At 44.5% G+C, this 12,678-nt stretch overlaps 1 protein-coding gene and 10 non-coding genes across 11 annotated transcripts; 5 read left to right on the top strand and 6 right to left on the bottom strand.

The window, feature by feature from the left end:
- Positions 1-1,644: 1,644 nt before the first annotated feature.
- Positions 1,645-2,279, bottom strand: EI90DRAFT_3140269 (uncharacterized protein; the record flags this gene model as incomplete). Its single annotated transcript, XM_039064954.1, has 2 exons — positions 1,645-1,725; positions 1,812-2,279. The coding sequence occupies 2 exons, from the start codon at positions 2,277-2,279 to the stop codon at positions 1,645-1,647; spliced, it is 549 nt and encodes a 182-aa protein (XP_038907519.1).
- A 6,460-nt stretch (positions 2,280-8,739) lies between these two features.
- On the bottom strand, positions 8,740-8,820 carry EI90DRAFT_t347. The gene has a single exon. It is a non-coding gene; the product is annotated as a tRNA-Ser (tRNA).
- Positions 8,821-9,040: 220 nt separating this feature from the next.
- Positions 9,041-9,122, bottom strand: EI90DRAFT_t346. Its single transcript has one exon. It is a non-coding gene; the product is annotated as a tRNA-Ser (tRNA).
- Positions 9,123-9,194: 72 nt separating this feature from the next.
- EI90DRAFT_t345 lies at positions 9,195-9,276 on the bottom strand. The gene has a single exon. It is a non-coding gene; the product is annotated as a tRNA-Ser (tRNA).
- A 69-nt stretch (positions 9,277-9,345) lies between these two features.
- EI90DRAFT_t344 lies at positions 9,346-9,427 on the bottom strand. The gene has a single exon. It is a non-coding gene; the product is annotated as a tRNA-Ser (tRNA).
- Positions 9,428-9,497: 70 nt separating this feature from the next.
- Positions 9,498-9,579, bottom strand: EI90DRAFT_t343. Its single transcript has one exon. It is a non-coding gene; the product is annotated as a tRNA-Ser (tRNA).
- A 372-nt stretch (positions 9,580-9,951) lies between these two features.
- On the top strand, positions 9,952-10,034 carry EI90DRAFT_t338. Its single transcript has one exon. It is a non-coding gene; the product is annotated as a tRNA-Ser (tRNA).
- A 71-nt stretch (positions 10,035-10,105) lies between these two features.
- EI90DRAFT_t339 lies at positions 10,106-10,187 on the top strand. Its single transcript has one exon. It is a non-coding gene; the product is annotated as a tRNA-Ser (tRNA).
- Positions 10,188-10,256: 69 nt separating this feature from the next.
- On the top strand, positions 10,257-10,338 carry EI90DRAFT_t340. The gene has a single exon. It is a non-coding gene; the product is annotated as a tRNA-Ser (tRNA).
- A 56-nt stretch (positions 10,339-10,394) lies between these two features.
- On the top strand, positions 10,395-10,476 carry EI90DRAFT_t341. The gene has a single exon. It is a non-coding gene; the product is annotated as a tRNA-Ser (tRNA).
- Positions 10,477-10,704: 228 nt separating this feature from the next.
- On the top strand, positions 10,705-10,786 carry EI90DRAFT_t342. The gene has a single exon. It is a non-coding gene; the product is annotated as a tRNA-Ser (tRNA).
- The last annotated feature ends 1,892 nt before the right edge of the window (positions 10,787-12,678 follow it).

A 12,678-nucleotide genomic window follows, 5' to 3' on the forward strand; every position in this document is an offset into this window, starting at 1 on the left:
CGCATTGTGTTGCAGGAGCGCCAAAGTGTGTGGAGGAAACTTGTTGCCAAAAGTCCAAATGGGAAGCCAATTGGGACCTGTGAGCAGTGGCAAAAGTCTCAAGCTGCAAAAGATGCAGAAGCATGCATTTCTGCTGCAGAGGCAACTGGTGAGGAAGTAGAGGACATCCCACTGTCAGATGCACTGGATGACCCAACTACAGCCTCTGACTGGTGCTGTATGATGCATGTTCTATCCTGGCAATCTGACTTCAAGAGTGAATGGCCACTTCTTCAGCAATATGTAGAGGAGCGGGGCCACATCTGCTTATTCCTACCAAAGTTTCACTGTGAGCTTAACCCAATTGAGATGTACTGGGGGTACACAAAATATTGTGAGTCAAATCAATTTCTTGATTGATATCATTTTCTAATATGTAGGCTCTTCAGGATACAGAGCTGCAATGGATGGGAAGTTTAAATCTGCAAAAGCTCTGATTCCACAGTGCTTGGATTCCTGTGACATTGTAACAATCTGTTGCTTTTTCCATAAAACCTGGCACTATATGGATGCATATGAGTGAGTACTTAATTTTGTCCATTTGCTTATTAACATTCCCTACATAGAAAAGGTCTTACAGGGGCACAGGCTGAGTATGCAGTTTGGAAATACAAATCCCATAGACAAATAAAACAAAGTCTTTTTGATAACTAATTTCGAACTTCCATTTGTTCCTTACCTCCACCTTCCAAAAATAGAAAAAAGTTTTTAAAAAAAATTGGCAGTCATACCAAATTTTCAAAACCTGGTAGAAAATTACATTATCCACTGTTTTTATAGTAGGATTTTAATTTGAGGTGAAGTTGTCTAGCAGGATTTTTCATTGCAGAGCTGCCATGAATAATCAACCTACACTGTAGTGTTGAGGTTTTTAGGCTGAGTTAGTTGGGACCAGGGTCACGTCCAAAACCCTAGGTGCCCTTTCCACCCCCCCCCCCCCTGTTGTAACTCAGGTTATGGCACCTCTGAGGATGACTTTAGTGTTTATACAAGTAGTAGAAACAGTAAAGTCCGACTCAGTAGTCATGTGACTCATATGGAGTGAGATTGAATAGAAAGAAAAGGATAACTTCAACACCCCCCCTCTTCTTTCCTTTTGGTGAGGGAGCAGCTGAGAGAGTGGTGACCCTTGACTGTGGTCCAGCCTTCCTCCCTGCTTGCAACATGCATGTACTGGGTTGTGCCCTGAGCCTGTCCAGGGTGCCCAGGGCTGGGCCTGTCATGCATGCATCATGGGCAGGTCAATAGTACATGGATATAAAGGAAGTGTCATATCCCGGATCTTCCACCTCCCTCTGCCCTATTCCTATACAACTCCTATGACCTCCACCAGCCCTCCCAATCTCTCTCTGCTGCCTCTGGTCAATGCCAACAACCCTAGGACTACCTCCTCCTTTGACTCTCTCCCACTCTCATCAATTTTGCACTGAAGTGCCATCAACTACAATACATGACTTATATACATAATACAAATGAGAACAAAGGGAAAACCCAAGATGGACTTACCCACTTGCCAGGTTGGCAAGCTTGTGAGAGAATCGCCTTATCGAGCACTGTGGAGTGTGTTACAGGGATGGGGGAAATTCCCCATTCCTCGATCCGTTCTTATAGTAGGATGAGTGATCCCAGTCTTGCCTGGGGGTGGACGATCGAATTCCCATCGATCGTGATTGGTGATGTAGTGAGCTATTAAGGGATTGATGGTAGGTAGTCAGAGATGCCAGGATGGATGGGTCAGCCATGGGTACTTGGCGCTCCTCAAGGGAACGTACCGTGTGCGAGGTCGCGACTTGTGAGATGGGTGAGAACTTCATATGGTTGCCATCGGGTACTTGGCGTTCGCAGTGCGAACGTACCGGTAGCGGGTTGATGTCATAAGTGTGCAATGAGGATTGACTAGTAGGGCCTTCGGTGACTTGGCGTTCCCAAAGGGAACGTACTGTTGGCAGGGAAACATGATGACTGGCGAAGGAAGGAACAGACGGTGGATGGGCGGCGACTTGGCGTTCACGTAGCGAATGTGCCGGCATCACGGGAAGATGGGCTTCAAAGTATTCACGATCTCCATGATCGTGAGGTGACGTCGTAGGTTGAGTGCTGGGGGGAGAGCGGAGTGATGAAGAGCCATAGGGTACAGATTCAATAGGACGATACACCTGTCGAGAGTCTTCGACTCTCGACCTCGAGTTCTCGTGGCAAGGGCCGTTAGAGGACTCGATATAACCAGACTTATAAGACATATTGAGAGTTGTACAGTCACATGGGTTCAGTTGAGTCACAGAGAGGGTTGTTACAGAAGACAGTGAAGGAGAGAACAAAGGAAAGTCAGTTGGGAGGTTCAAACAAGACCACCACCAAGCTGTTCCCTGGTTCTTTAGTTAGGATGGGGGAGTGTACTAGTGTTATTTATTGTAAATATAGTACCAATCCGAGTGTTTTGGCTAATTCTATTTTTATGGGTTAGTTTTAAAGTTCCTGGGAATTGACTTACAGATAAACCGAGCCCTGCGGAGCTGTTTCTTTATTGAAATTTATTAATTTGTCTAGGTGTAATTCTGTGTAGCGTTGTTTAATTTGGATTTAAACTTGAATTTAATCTTCTACTTGGTGAAGTTTCAAAGATTCTATTCAGTTAATGAATTTGGATGGTGTCTGGAGTGTCCCTTGAGTTCGTTTTATTTTTGTCTTATTTTATCGCTTGTTTTAACAGTAGCAAAATAACTGTTTTGTGTTTACACTTTGAAATCTGGAGTGTTAACCAGCTCTCCTGTTGAAATATCTACTTAATATTTCTCTCCTTAATTGCTGCCTTTTACTACAGTGGCAATCTTAACTGTATATCACTTTTTCGCACTGGAGTGACAACCAGAAATGCTTGAGAAAAATAATACTCTATTTTCTTACTTCTCTAAGGGGGGCGAAAAGTCGCAGAAAGGGTCTCCCTTTTATACTCCTTGGGTCGCCTTCCTTTTTCACGCTCTACCTTCTATTTACAGGATTTATTTACAGTGTATTTTTCTCAAACTGAATAAAAATGAAATTTTCATGCTATAGTTCTACTGCGCTTTTGCTGCGCTGAACTGCAGTTCTACTGCAGTCAGACTGCGCCTAGAATTCTTATTGTCCTCCCTCGCCTAAGCTATTTTAATGGTTAATTAGAACTTGGCTGTGCTGCATTTGCCGCAGTTACCTATTTCAAATTCTATATATATACCATTAAATTTGCTATGACTCGATGACTCTGAATTCAAACTTCGCATTACTATGCGTACGGCTGTGCTGAGACCTTCAGCTGATTTATTCCATTTTTATTTAGTGACATTTAGTTAAAATGAGACTGAAATGGTAAATGAGTGAATTATTCAGGTTTGAAACTGAAAGAAAAAGTTGCTAGTAGTCAAGAATTACTCAAACGAATGTGTTATAGCTCTCCACCTCATTAGAATATTGTTCCCTAAAATTCCCGCCATGGTCTGTCGTAGTTTAGTGGTTTTCGTGAATTTTGTTCATATTCTCTGATATCCTTTTGTATTATCGCATCCTAATCCTCCATATGTATCGTTGGTTGTTATAGTAGGTTGTCCTTGAAGATATCATATTTTTATCTATTTTATTTAGGACTCTGGACCTCTTGAAGCTGTTTTCCCGCGCATTTTCAGGTTTCTAACTTCATGTCCTTCTATCTCATTCATTTCTGGATGTTTCCTCACGTTCTTAGTATCATAAATTTTCATTTATTCCCACCTTTCCAATGGTACTAATATTGTGTCCTATTTCCTGGTATCCGTTGAGTTAGCAAAGATTCGTGCGCACATTCGGTAATCACGTGTGTCGTTTGTATGCGGGAGCCGTTTTCGTTTATTTGTTCGGGATTTATGATATGCGCGGGTGTTTATTTCTTTCATATGGGCTTCTGTGATTTATTTCAGATTTTTCCCTCATGTTCTAAGGTTGTTTTGCACTTTCCGTGCTTTGTTTTGACCAGGCTCTTCCTTATTTGGACGGAAATTGGTCTTCGCGATCTGCCGAAGTGCGGATCTCGGTTCCGATGGCCGGTTCCCTGCGCATCGCCACCCTCACGTGTCATTACACATGATGCGGATTCCTATATTCCCGTCATGGGTATAACTTCACAACGGCTGGACCGTTTGGGCTGAGAATTTGCATAGCTATAGTTTCCTATTTTTCATAATTTCCGTGTAAATTTCGTTGTATGTTTTAATTATGGATCCTACGCAATCATCATCTTGTCCCTGAGCTCGGACTTTTGATGTCGCTATTCCCGTTATTGGATTTCTCATTAACGCATGATCCTTTTATTATGGAAATTTGGGAGGATTAAGAGTAGATCCCTTCCTTTCTAATGGGCTATCAAGCTTGTCTCGGTCGTTACTAGTTAATCTTCGCGCTTGCTTTTTAGACATTGTCCTCGTTTTGCAGGAGTTTTAGTCATATCTCCGTCGTTTATGGGTAGTTTCCCCTGTAATTACTCTCATTGGTTCCGTTTGGGGGACATCTACATTTCCTATTATAAACACGACTTTGACTTTTGCATTAGTTCCTGAGGAATCTTTGTTCCGTGGTACTTCCATCCTTGCTATGTGTGCGGACGTGGGAAAGTAGTTTCCGTGGAGGTTCTCTGATTATTTTTATAGTCAAATCTTGGTCGATTGTCCTAATTCTTGGTTTAATATTTGCTATAAATTCCCCCGAGAATTCCATCTCGTTGATGGTAAGCTTGAAGTATTTTTGTTATTTTTCTTTCTTTCGATTTATCGTGTATAGTCATAATAATTCGTAAAAATTCGTAAAATTCGTTAAAATTCAGGTCCTTCTATGTTCTCATATCTACTTGTCGTATGAGGTTTTGTGATTTATCTGGCATATTTCCATAATGGGTTTCCATAGTGTGGCCGTTATTTCTCCTACAACGGTACACGGGACAGTTGTAGAGCAGTTGTTAGTTAGCGGGAACCGCCTTTGGCGGTTTCCGTACAAGACACGTGACTATCTACAAATGGTAAGGTCGCGGGAAATCCCGCGAAACACAAACAACCTCGGCCAGCACCAAAACCCCAATGGGGAAAGCTTTGCACGAGGGGGGGAAAGGGGTAGAACGGGTAAGGAGGATAGGGTATCGGGATAGAGGACGGAAGGGAGAAAGAGGGGAGGAGCAATAGAGAGGGGAAGTCTTTGACCATGCGATGGATATGGTCGTTGGAGACTCCGTATCCGTAACAGAGTGGGTAGTTGAAGGGTGGGATTAGCGACAGCTATTGGATAGTGGGAAAACCTTTGCAGGGTTGGCAGAGGCCCTAGGAGGTCCAAAGTAATGTTGGGTGAGTAGAAATATTAATGAACTTCTATGATGAGGATAAGGGGTACTGGAGAAGGTACCGGAGATTGGAGGCAGAGGTGGACTGGATGTATGCCAGAGGATATGGTGGAGGTGAACCGGAATGGTGGTGGAGTAGGTTGGAGGTTGGGCAGAGTAGGTATGGATATGACACCCCCATGGAAACACCCAGAGAGCCATGGCTGTGTGTGAGGATGACATGGCACACCCCATGTGACTGACCCCACATGTATATAATAACAGCTGGAGTGAGAACTGAAGAAGTAGCCTTCTTCTCACATTCCCACTTTGGACTAAGTGGTTGGGGATGCTCACCCTCTGAAGGGGCCACTGCTACACACAGCCATTTCTTGTCCTGCCAAGTCCCCTGCACCAGGATTTCACCGCTTTCGGAGCTGTCCCTGACAAGGAGCCACATCATCTCTGCACACAGCCATGCCTCTCCAGGTGTCTCTGCAGGAGATTTTTGGGGGTTAGGGTTGGTTGGGGGGGGGTGGCTGCTGTGTGGGCAGGATGTGGGCAGTGGGTGTGGCAATGGAGGTAGTGGCATTAGGGTGTAATGGTACAGGAGGGGTGTGCAGCACTCCCGGGTATGTGGGCATGCCAGCAGTACATAGAGAAAGAGGAAAGAGGAGGAGGAAGGGTGAGGGGAGGGTGAGATAGGAGGAGTGGGGAGCAATGGTGGGAGTAGCGGAGTAGGGTGGGGCAGGGCAGAGTGCGGTGGAGGGGTCAGGTGGGGTGTGCCCTGACAATGGGCTGAGGATGCATTATCAGTGATTAAAATGCCAAGGAATCCAAAACTATGGGGAGTTCCTGTTATATATGATGACAATGGCTCCATTATTTGTGGTGCAAATGGAAAACCTTGCATGACCACAAAGCACATGGCTGATGCAACCTTCGATGGACACCCCCAACCACTTTATTACCCCAATGACCACCCACAGTACCCTGGATATTCTAAAGGCATGGCCCAGACAGATCCTTACCAAGTGGGGCTATGACACATGTCATGCACAGTGCAAGAAATTCAACTGTCAAGCCAAAGCACACCACTGCTGCTGCCGCAATATCCTTTTCCATTCTGAAGATTTCATTGGTGTTAAAATCCTTCTTGAAACTCTGCCAGAGTCAAGGCCCTTTTCCTTCCCAAGTTCCACTGTGAACTCAATCCTATTGAACAAGTCTGGGGGTATGCAAAGTGGGTCTACTAGGAATCTCCTCCATCAAAGATTGAGGCTGTGGAAATTAATGCCAAAGATGCTTCAGACTCAGTATCTTTGCTTCCAATCTGAAGGTATGCACCAAATGACATTCCAGGGGCTTGATGGTTGAGAAGCTGCATGGGCAGTGAAGAAATATTGAGGACATCACTAAATTCCTGCAGAAGTGACACAGGAAGTTGTCCAGGAACTTATGGCAGTGAAAAAAAAAATATTTGATGGTAGCAACCAAACAATAATTCACTGCATACAGCCACACCAGGCATTGCCAGGATAGTGATTATCTATGTACATTGCCTGCCTTGGGCCTGTAGAGGAACTTGGAGGCAGAGGAGTATGTGGAAGTGGATGATGACATTTTTGTTGGTGCAATGATGTTCATGGATCCCATGGACAAGAACTTCTCTATAAAACTCCATCTGCTCAACAAGCAGATAAACTGCCATCTGATGAACAATTTGTGGCAGAACTAGTCGATGATGTGGTGAAATCTTACAAGAGGGGGACAGTGTAATACCAGTCCCTAAATCTTCATCTGTTAAACTGTTGACAAGGTGCAACAAGTTCTGCAGTGCCTAATAAGCTCCTGAAGAAAACCCCACCAATCTTCAATGCAAAATTTAGAATCTCACAAGAGGTGGGTCAATACCCAGAGAATCACAGTACCAACTTAAGGCAGACACTCACTGGTGATGTTATGGAAATGAGAAATTTCCCAATTTAGACTCTTATGGGCCCTGCACACACCCAAATCATGTCTTTGTGATAACATCTATAACAACACCTGCTATATCTACTGTAAAATCATATGAACTCAACATCTACCTCTTTCCTTCTTCCTGCACCTAGGACAGATGAAATTGGGCACCTCTGGCCCCATGTTTGTAACAGGTGAGGTTAACATAGCTGGGGTAATGCTTTTGTCTTATTCAATAGTGGCACTGAAACAGATGCCCTATCCCCTGATTTTGTCAGAGCAGTGCACATTCCACTGCGTGAGTTGCCAAACCCCTTGGTTCTCCAAATGGGAACCACTCAGAAATTGGTGGCATGAATGTTTAAGGATGTTATGGCACCAGCCCCTGAGGTCTTATGTACCTCCATTGAAAGGGATCTTACTTGTTTTGGGGACGGTACGTTCCATTCCCCCATTCGCCTCAGGCCTCAGTTGGTCCATCTAAGTATACGCTTTGATGGGCTGTATATTAATGGGGTAGAAGTAAAGGCTGATCTGCCTTTTACAGCTACCCTGAGGGTTTATATACATTCTAATGCATTCTTGGCACAAATAAATAGAGAAGCTTCTGCGACACTAAATTAGCATCACAACATAATTATCAGACAACACAACATCAATTGATGTTGTGGGTGGAATATAGACATGGGCCAGGGCCTCACATCCATTCAGGGAGGTTAACCACCAGATCAACCTAATTGATCTGAATAAAAAATATGTAGAAAGGGGGGCTACTTGCCCCCAAGCTCTCAAACTGCAGCTTCAAGAGAAAATCACTTGTTATGAGTGTGCCAGGTGGTGGGAGCATAAAGCAGTTGCAATGGCTGCTCCCCTCCTTTGCCTCACAAAGAAGCACAGTTCATTGCAAATTGTAATCAATGTGAGATATCACAACACAAACTCTATTCTTGATGTCATAGACATGTGGTTCATTATGGACAGTATGGCTGGGGTTACATATCAATCTAAAATCAATATGATGGATGCATATGAACAGATTTGCATCAAACTAGATTGTGTGCAATATATGGAGTACCCCTTACAAACGTACTGCAACAGGGGGACTGTAATGGCCCCTCCATGTTCTGACTTGGATCCTGAGGGACCAAATTGGTTGAGCCATCCACATATGGTTCAATGATATATTCACTGGAACTACTTCAGATGTAGGTGCTAACCTGGTTGACTCCTCAGTCCTCAGGCTGTTGAGCTAATATTCAGCAGGGTGGGAGGTAGAAGAGTAAAGGAACCCTTTACCCAACCCTGCCCCATACATATGTAATTGGCATGACTTGAACATGCACCCTCTGGGAGGAATTGACTTCTGGTCAACTGCCTTAGCCACATTGTTCTTCATTTCATTTATGCACTAAAACAACAAAAGGAGACACTGACATGACTTGAACATGCACCCTTATAGTGGAATTGACTTCTAGTCAACTGCTTAACCATTCAGCCACAGTGTCCTACACAGTGATGCACCCTGTGAGTCACACATTTTTCTTCACCTTAGTTCATTCACTAAAACCAAAAAGGAGACACTGGCATGATTTGAACATGCAGCCCCAGAGAGGAATTGACTTCTAGTCAATTGATTTAGCCATTTAGTTACAGTGTCCTACACAGTGATGCACAAGTCACATGTTGTTCTTCACTCACTCACTCACTCACTAAAACCAAAAAGGGAGACACTGGCATGATTTGAACATATACCCTCTGAGAGGAATTGACTTCTAGTCAACTGCTTTAGCCATTCAGCCACAGTATCCTACACAGTGATGTACCCTGCAAGCCACATATTGTGGTTCTTCACCTTAATTCATTCAGTAAACAAAAAAGGAGACACCAGCATGATTTGAACATGCACCCTCTGAGAGGTATTGACTTCTAGTCAACTGCCTTAGCCATTCAGCCACAGTGTCCTACACAGTGATGCACACTGTGAGTCACATGTTGTTCTTCACTCACTCACTCACTAAAACCAAAAAGGGAGACACTGGCATGATTTGAACATGCACCCTCAGAGAGGAATTGACTTCTAGTCAACTGCTTTAACCATTCAGCCACAGTGTCCTACAGTGATGTACCCCAGCAAGCCACATATTATGGTTCTTCACCTTAATTCATTCAGTAAACAAAAAGGAGACACTGGCATGATTTGAACATGCACCCTCAGAGAGGAATTGACTTCTAGTCAACTGCCTTAACCATTCAGCCACAGTGTCTTACACAGGTTACACAATGATGCACCTTGCAAGCCTCATTCATATTGCTGCATTTCTCCTGCCAAACAAAGTGGCCCAAAAAGAAGACACTGGCATGATTTGAACATGTACCCTCTGAGAGGAATTGACTTCTGTCAATTGCTTCAGCTATTCAGCTACAATGTCCTGCATAAACTGCAAATCACATATAGGGTGTACTTTCCTTGGTCTTTTGTTGTGAGGACACTGTAGCTGAATAGCTAAAGCAATTGACTAGAAGTCAATTCCTCAGAGAGTACATGTTCAAATCATGCCAGTATCTTCTTTTTGGGTCACTTTGTTTGGCAGGGGAAATGCAGCAATATGAGACTTGCAAGGTGCATCATTGTGCAAGACATTGTGGCTGAATGGCTAAGGCAGTTGACCAGAGGTCAATTTCTCATATGAGGATGCATGTTCAAATCATGCTGGTGTCTCCTTTTTGTTTACTGAATGAATTAAGGTGAAGAACCACAATATGTGGCTTGCAGGGTACATCACTGTGTAAGATACTGTGGCTGAATGGCTAAAGCAGTTGACTAGAAGTCAATTCCTCTTAGAGGGTACATGTTCAAATCATGCCAGTGTCTCCCTTTTTGGTTTTAGTGAGTGAGTGAGTGAAGAACAACATGTGACTCACAGTGTGCATCACTGTGTAGGACACTGCAGCTGAATGGCTAAGGCAGTTGACTAGAAGTCAATTCCTCTTAGAGGATGTATGTTCAAATCATGCTGGTGTCTCCTTTTTTGTTTACTGAATGAATTAAGGTGAAGCTTGCTGCAGTACATCACTGTAGGACACTGTAGCTGAATGGTTAAAGCAGTTGACTAGAAGTCAATTCCACTATAAGGGTGCATGTTCAAGTCATGCCAGTGTCTCCTTTTGTTGTTTTAGTGGATAAAATAAGTTGAAGAACCACAATATGTGACTCACAGAGTACATCACTGTGTAGGACACTGTAACTAAATGGCTAAAGCAATTGACTAGAAGTCAATTCCTCTCTGGGGGTGCATGTTCAAATCATGCCAGTGTCTCCTTTTTGTTTTAGTGCATAAAATGAGGTGAAGAACAATATGTGGCTCACAGGCTACATCATCATTGTGTAGGACATTGTGGCTGAATGGCTAAGGCAGTTGACTAGAAGTCAATTCCTCTTTGAGGATGCATGTTCAAACCATGCCAGTGTCTCCTTTTTGGACCATCTGGTGTTTCATTGACAACAGTATGTGATTTGCAGGGTACTCCCAATCAGATATGATTGAGGTTGGTAGATTATGAAGTCTTACAACTGTGCAGAGGAATACAAAACCCAATTCTAGTGCTTTTTCTCTGCCTTTCTAGACAACTCTCACATCCACCACCTGTCTCCTGACTTGACTCTGCCCCCTCTGGTTGATGCCTATGAACTGTAACCTCCACAGTGGACTCTGACCTCCCTCCACCATCATCACCCTTTCTCTTCCACTCCTCCTTGAATCTCCTCTGGTGTGCTGGTAAGAGAATCAAAGTCCCTGACAACCTCTGGGCCTCTTACCTCCAGACTCTGGACCTCCTCACCTCCTGGACCACACCAACTCTGACCCTTTCTCTGCTTGTGATATTATTGTCAGGGCCCAGCCTTGGCACAGAGGCAGCTCTAACTCAGGGTCAGACACAGAGGATGCTACTGGGTCACTGTCAGGGCATGCCCCACCATCTTCCTTCTTCCCTTCTTTCTTCTTTCACTTTTCTGTTCTCTGTTCTATTTTCACATCTGTAACACTGATATGCTTGGAACTGGGAATCCTGCATGGAGCACTGTGCTGCTGGATGTGCTGTGTATGTCATATCCATACATACCCAATCCTGATCCTGACTCAACTCCCAGACCCTTTCCATCACCTCCAGAGTCCCACCTCACTCACACCCTGGCTGGTCTCCAAAATTCTACTTGACCTCCAGCCCAATCACCTTCCATTCCCCTGACTCTTACCCTGTCAATCTCCACTAAGGTATGACTTCCCATTCCATCTCCATACCCTGACCTTGGACACCTCCACTCCAAGATTCCCATCTTGGTCCCAACCTTGGACTTTGACCCCACCTCCATATAAGTCCATTGCATTCACTGTGTTTAGAGAAGGATTATCTGTAACCAAATGGTACAGGGATATTCTCTGTTATATTGCACACTAGAATGAATGCAGAGTATGTCGGGAATAGTTCAGAACTCCCACACACTGGAACAGAGAATAGCACAGCAATTTCACTGGCTGGATTTGGGGGGCACCAGCTAGGTCCTGGCAGTATCTGTTACCAAATATATTGCACACAGAATAGGGGTCTGATGTACACACATACAAACAACTCTTAAATCTGACAATATTCGGTTCTACTCATTTTTCACTCATTTTCCACATCCCCTTTACACTTCACACTGTTAGAGAAAATTCAGATAGTAGTACTGGAACCAGTGCTGTAAGAACAATGAATACACCCAGTGGACTTCAAGGTCCTGAAGGTGGAGGACCTGATATGCCATCCACCTCACCGATGCACAACTCCATCTGGTCCTCAGCTAGCCTCCCATATTGTGTTCACACCATCCCCATCACCACTGTCATGGACTGGGTCAATGTCATGAGCAACAAATCCTGGGGCTCCATCAGCGGCAAATCAATGCCAATAGGCAAATCTGCCAACCTGAAACCTGACCCAGCCAGCCCTCAATCTGATGTCTGGCCCCCTGCCCTATTGAGTGAGACTTGGCCGACAATCAGACCCTGGGCCCTGCTGGCATGGTGACTTCACCTCCAGTTCCCAAGCCTTTGGTGCTCCCAGCATCCAGTCCCTCTGGTTCCTCCTAGGCTTATAGCACCACTCAGTCTCACATCCCTGCCTCCTCCACATCCTCTGCATATTGCATCTTCTGTATTCTCCACATATTCTGCATCCAGACCTCTGCCCACCTCTGCACCCCTGCACCTCTGATGCTTCTGGTTGCCCTCCACACCCTGTGGTCAGGTCAACACTCCCACTCCCCTCAGGACCTCTGCTGGTCATCCTGCTGTCCTTGACAGTACTGACAGATCAACCTCTAT

Source organism: Cantharellus anzutake (assembly GCF_015039405.1).
Source record: "Cantharellus anzutake strain C23 chromosome Unknown EI90scaffold_310, whole genome shotgun sequence".
In the NCBI taxonomy this organism is placed as follows: Eukaryota; Fungi; Basidiomycota; class Agaricomycetes; order Cantharellales; family Hydnaceae; genus Cantharellus; species Cantharellus anzutake.